The following is a 5,575-nucleotide window of genomic DNA, read 5'->3' on the forward strand; positions in this document are numbered from 1 at the left end:
AGCTGAAAAAAACTGTTTCAATCTTTGAATCCATGAAATCCATGAATCAAAGCTTAAAACATACTTATATCATGGATGAACGTCTACCACATTCCCTTGAATTTAAAATGAACGTAGACTGAAATGCTCTGATTGGTGGAGGTGGACAATCGCAGGAAGTGGTTTCAGTCTCTGTCTCTCTATCAGGCCGCGACTCGGCGCCCTGCTTCACAGAGTCGTCGCTGTGGGTCTGCTCTACCTGATGTTCTCCAGCGTGGAGGGAGTCCTCCGAGTCAACGCTGTGAGTCTGTGTGTGTCTGTGTGTGTGTGTGTCTGTTTGTGTGTGTGTCTGTCTGTGTGTGTGTGTGTATCTAACCTGTCTGTCTCTCCAGGATCGAGGAGACAACAACAGCAGTAGAGTTTTGTGTGACATCGTGCTCGCCTTCACTGACTCCTGTATTGTCTGGTGGATATCCTTTAATATGATAATATGTATAACATGTATAACATGATTAATATGATTAATATGTTTAACATGTTTAGTATGTTTAACATGTTTAATATGATCAGCTGAAGCATCTTAAATTTTGTTAAACGTTGAACATTGATGATAAAGTTTAAGTTGTTTAAACTTGAAGTCCGGCTCCACAGATGTTTGCAGCAGAGCAAGACTATTTAAACGTTGGGACTCAAACCCCCGGGGTGTGTGGTACGAGCGCAGGTTAAGGAGGAGTGAGCGTTCAGAGGCTCCGGGTTTAGAAGAAGTGAAATGGTTTGAGTTCCTTGACTGTGGTCACATCTTTGTGAGTCTGGCTCAGACCATGAAGCTGCTGAAGCTGCGGAGGAACGTGGTGAAGCTCTCTCTCTACCGTCACTTCACCAACACGCTCATCTTCGCCGTCATAGGTCAGACACCCCCCGGGACACGCAGCTGTTGTGACGAGGTCACCTCAGGTCTTTAAAACTCACACGTGTTTGTGTGTTTTACAGCTTCGGTCATTTTCCTCATCTGGACGACAAAGACCTTCCGGGCGACAAAGTGTTTGTCTGTGAGTACGAGTCCGAGCCGGCTGCTCCTCCTCTTCTTCTTCACTGTTACGTCTCTGCACTGGAGACACCTAGTGGCCGGAGGGGAAAGGTTTTCACCTTGTCCGTCACATTCTGGTCAACACAATATCTGAAGATGCAAATCTGACACAAACACAACTTAGACTCACACATGAACTGGTGTCAAAGGTCAAAGGTCACAAAACGTGTTTTAGCCTGAATAGTGCTGTCATGATTTTATTTCCCCTCAAACTGTGTGTGTGTGTGTGTGTGTGTGTGTGTGTGTGTGTGTGTGTGTGTGTGTGTGTGTGTGTGTGTGTGTGTGTGTGTGTGTGTGTGTGTGTGTGTGTGTGTGTGTGTGTGTGTGTGTGTGTGTGTAGGACTGGAGGGAGCTGTGGATTGATGACGCGTTCTGGCGCTTGTTGTTTTCCATCATCCTATTGGTCATAATGTTCCTATGGCGACCGTCAGCCAATAACCAGAGGTAGGTGTGTGTGTCTGTGTGTCTGTGTGTGTGTGTGTTACTTCAACAGTGTGCAGTAAACTGGTTTGTGTTACAGATACGCCTTCAGTCCTCTGGTGGATGAAGAGAGTGAGGAAGAGGAGAATGAGCCGATGATGAACGAAGCTTTCGGTCAGAAACTCTCTCTCCCCATGTCTCCTCTTCTCCTTCCTTCCTTCCTTCTTTCTTTTCTATCGCTCCCTCCTTCCTTTCTTCCTTCCTTCCTTCCTTCCTTCCTTCTTTCTTTCTTTTCTATCCCTCCCTCCTTCCTTCCTTCCTTCCTGTTGCTAAATTAGTTTGGAAATGAGTTGTACAGATTAAATTATGGATTTGATTCAGAATGAAACACTCGCTGGTCCCTTCATCAGTTTCATGATGAGGTCGAAGCTCAAGAATAAAAAGAATGAATGTTGTAAATGTTCTGGTTTTTATTTTAGATTTTATTTTATTTTATTTTATTTTTCTCTCCTGTGAGAGAACGGAACCGTTTTCAGTGTTTTGCTTCTGTTGCAGTGAAATAAACAATCGATCATGTGACCCTGTTTGTTTACAGAGGGGATGAAGATGAGGGGCGCGAAGAACGAGACCAACGGTTCAGCCAAAGCAAACAAAGTGGTGAGAGATGACAATGAGCTTCAGAGAAACGTCTTCCTCTCACATGCAGGTTTCTGCTGTATCGATGTTAGACCTCCAGATCGTCATTATGAGGATTATTGATATGATTCCTCCAGAGAACAGCCTGATCTGACGCTGACTGTGTTGTTCTGCAGGATGAGGATCTGAAGTGGGTGGAGGACAACATCCCGTCTTCGATGGCGGACGTGTAAGTCTTCATCATCTCCTACTCTTCCTGATCCTGATCCTGATCCTGATCCATGTCTGAAGACTCTGAGACTGATCTGACACCAGCTCCTTCACAATAACAACTTATATAAAGTATTAACCAGCTGCATGAAGTGATGATCCCTGTCACTGTTGTATTAACTGGTTCAGGTTCAGTTTAACACGACACACGAGCCAGACCTCAAAACTGAATCCTTCAGACGCCACACGTCAGTGAAACTAGTTTAATCTAAGACTTCAGACGTAGGTTCACATCCTCCAGGACGTCACATGTTCACAGTTTGGTCCACGATGTGTTAGAGGAAAGAGTTTCTGTGACCTGACATGTGACTCTGTGTCCTCTCTCCACAGAGCGCTGCCCCCCCTGCTGGACTCGGATGAGGTCAGTGTTCTTGTCTCCTCAGCTCTATGTTAAAATGTACAGTGGCTCTGAAGCTCAAATCACTTCAGGCCGATATGTGCGACTCCGTTTTGAGTCGCACTTATCGGCCAAAAAACCTGGCGCCACCTACTGTTCTGGTGGTGAATTGTTTTCATCACCCACAGCCTTCAGAGAACCATTAATGAAGAGTCCGTCTGTAACGGAGTCGGGGGGGCATGTTTCAGCCTTTAGGCTTCATACACACAACCACGTTGTCCACTCCACACATTCGTCTGGCGTTCCCAGTTCACAGTTCTCACAGTTTGCAGTTTTCACAGTTTGCAGTTAAAGCTCTGGTTCATGTGCATCTTCCTCAAAACTACAAGGAAACTACGAGATGTGAATTCAATCAAAAACATGTGAAGAAGAAAATAATCATTTTGAATAACAAAAGATAAAAACAGATTATACAACGAAAAGTAGTTTTTCTGAGACAAAGAATCTGAACATTTCATCAGTGGTGTGTGTGTGTGTGTGTGTGTTTTAGTGTGTGTGTGTGTGTCTGCAGGAAACACACACTCACATCCTACCTGTGAACAGCAGGGGGCAGCAAACTGTCAGCAGAGAGCATCAGTTGCCACCTTACGTCACAGAGTTGTTTATCCACTTCTTTGTTATCATGGGAAGCAGAACATTGTGTGTGTGTGCGTGTGTGTGTGTGTGTGTGTGTGTGTGTGTGTGTGTGTGTGTGTGTGTGTGTGTCTGCAGCCGTGAACCCTCCTCGACACAGACACTATGAGGACTCTCTGCTCAGGCTGATCAGATTCTTGTGAATTCTGTGGAAACGTCTTTGTTCAGATTCTGTCGCTCTGATCGTTTCTGAATTACCTGAAATTCCTCTGATCTCCGAGCGGATCCTCGACCCAACAATCAGCAAAGTGCCTCTTATGTAAACTCATCGTCTTATGTAATCTGCAGTGTGCAAACTGACAGATATTAAAACCCATAGATAATATTAGGGACGGCCACGGGGACGTCCTTCACGCTCTTTGTCTCGTGAGGTAGGAAACGAGGGGAGAAGGGAAGAAGAAGAGAAACGAGGGTTTGTCTGTTTCACAATCAAATGTTTCCTGTTACATATCAGTTATGTGTAATAATGATGTTAAATTAAGGCTTTGAAATCCTTCTCCTCCATCACATCAGTGATTTATGGTGTAAACCGGAGCCTGTTTGACGTGGGGGGGAACAGCAACGATATAATCCCTCATTAGAGGATGAAATTAAGAGGAAATAAAGACTCTGACTCCCTCCATTCATGTGCTTATGGCAGATTATGTAATGCACCCTGGTTATTTAAGAGGGATCTGAACCCATGTTAAGACAATGATGTCATCTCCTTCCTGATTAACGAGGGAGTTAATCACTGAAAACGTGACCTCATTCACCAGCACGGCAACAACACACTGAACAAAGATGGACGACGTGACGGATCCCTAAAGTCGCCCCCTGGTGGCTGGTGGCAGTATAGAGCATAACCACCCCCACCTCCTCCGTGTTAGCAGATGAAACATGGAGCAAACGATGCTTTCTGTCATTTTAGGTCCTTCTTATCACACTGATGTTTAGTTTTAATTACTTGTTTGATAAACTGTTGAAAACATCATGATTCAAAGACTGACTGCAAATGACGTCATCACCACAAGGGGGCAGCGTTCGTTTTTCCGAGATTTATAAGTTTCATTTCTGGAGGAAATGCGTCGTCCGTCTTAATCTGTGACCAGGAAGTAAATGAAGTGTTTGTTCTCTGTTGCAGGAAATCATGACCACCAAGTTCGAGATGTCCAAGATGGAGTGAAGAGGAAGAGGAAGAGAGATGAAGAGTCTGTTCCACCAGACGCAGAAATAAATCAGATTGCTGTCGCTGTTGGAGGAGGAGAGAAGGAGGTGGAGTGAAGGAATGAAGGAGGTGGAGAGGAGGAGAGGAGGAGAGAAGGAGGTGGAGTGAAGGAGAGAAGGAGGAGGAGAGAAGGAGGTGGAGAGGAGGAGAGAAGGAGGAGGAGAGGAGGAGAGAAGGAGGTGGAGTGAAGGAGAGAAGGAGGTGGAGAGAAGGAGATGGAGTGAAGGAGAGAAGGAGAGGAGGAGGTGGAGTGAAGAAGAGGAGGAGAGAAGGAGATGGAGTGAAGGAGAGAAGGAGGACAAACTGGAGGACGACAGAGGGAACTCAGAGAAGAACGAGTTGTTCCGAAGACGGCGGCGGTTCGTGGTTCGATCCCTGAATGTACGAGCTTTGTAAGCCCTGGTGGTACGAACACTGGGAGTCGACCACAGACACTTTTTATTCTTTCTGTTCATCGCCTGTTTGTATTTATCTCTCTCTCTATGTATATAAATATATATATATATATATATCTATAACATGAAATGTGTCAGAGATATATATATTTTTACAGATTTCCCTGTTACTGTTTCTTTTCTCTTCTCACAGTTTTCATGTCGAGATGTGATTTTCAGATCTTGTGTCATTGGACAGTTCTGTGTTTACAGTGATTTTGCTTATGAAGTTAAAAACTATTGAGTTTCATTCGTTCACCGAGTGAAAGCTGAAAATGTAAATTTTATGAAATCAAATTTCTTTCGCCATCGGTTTTGGATCCGTGTTGTTTTTCGCTGCAGCTTCAACCAATAAATTCATTTTTCACATTCAGGTGATTTCTCCTCATAAACAGATTAATTTTTTTTGTAAATCATATAACTGCTGTTATTTTTGTGTGTGTGAAGGAATCTGGGAAACAAACAAATCATGTTTTCTCCGTCTGACTGATTAAAATCAAACTTCTATGAAA

The 5,575-nt window shown here is 44.2% G+C and overlaps 1 protein-coding gene across 1 annotated transcript in view; it reads left to right on the forward strand.

Moving 5' to 3' along the window:
- Positions 1 to 5,575, forward strand: part of zgc:162698 (Transmembrane protein 87A-like) — a 12,716-nt gene extending 7,141 nt beyond the window's left edge. The window contains exons 11-21 of the mRNA XM_062386052.1: positions 187 to 280; positions 372 to 449; positions 777 to 885; positions 970 to 1,028; positions 1,407 to 1,510; positions 1,587 to 1,660; positions 2,082 to 2,143; positions 2,299 to 2,351; positions 2,723 to 2,753; positions 4,546 to 4,764; positions 4,905 to 5,575. Coding sequence (XP_062242036.1) covers positions 187 to 280; positions 372 to 449; positions 777 to 885; positions 970 to 1,028; positions 1,407 to 1,510; positions 1,587 to 1,660; positions 2,082 to 2,143; positions 2,299 to 2,351; positions 2,723 to 2,753; positions 4,546 to 4,587 — 706 coding nt within the window. The 3' untranslated portion in view covers positions 4,588 to 4,764; positions 4,905 to 5,575. The remainder of the gene's footprint in view (positions 1 to 186; positions 281 to 371; positions 450 to 776; positions 886 to 969; positions 1,029 to 1,406; positions 1,511 to 1,586; positions 1,661 to 2,081; positions 2,144 to 2,298; positions 2,352 to 2,722; positions 2,754 to 4,545; positions 4,765 to 4,904) is intronic.

Source organism: Platichthys flesus, chromosome 4 (genome assembly GCF_949316205.1).
Source record: "Platichthys flesus chromosome 4, fPlaFle2.1, whole genome shotgun sequence".
NCBI lineage: Eukaryota > Metazoa > Chordata > Actinopteri > Pleuronectiformes > Pleuronectidae > Platichthys > Platichthys flesus.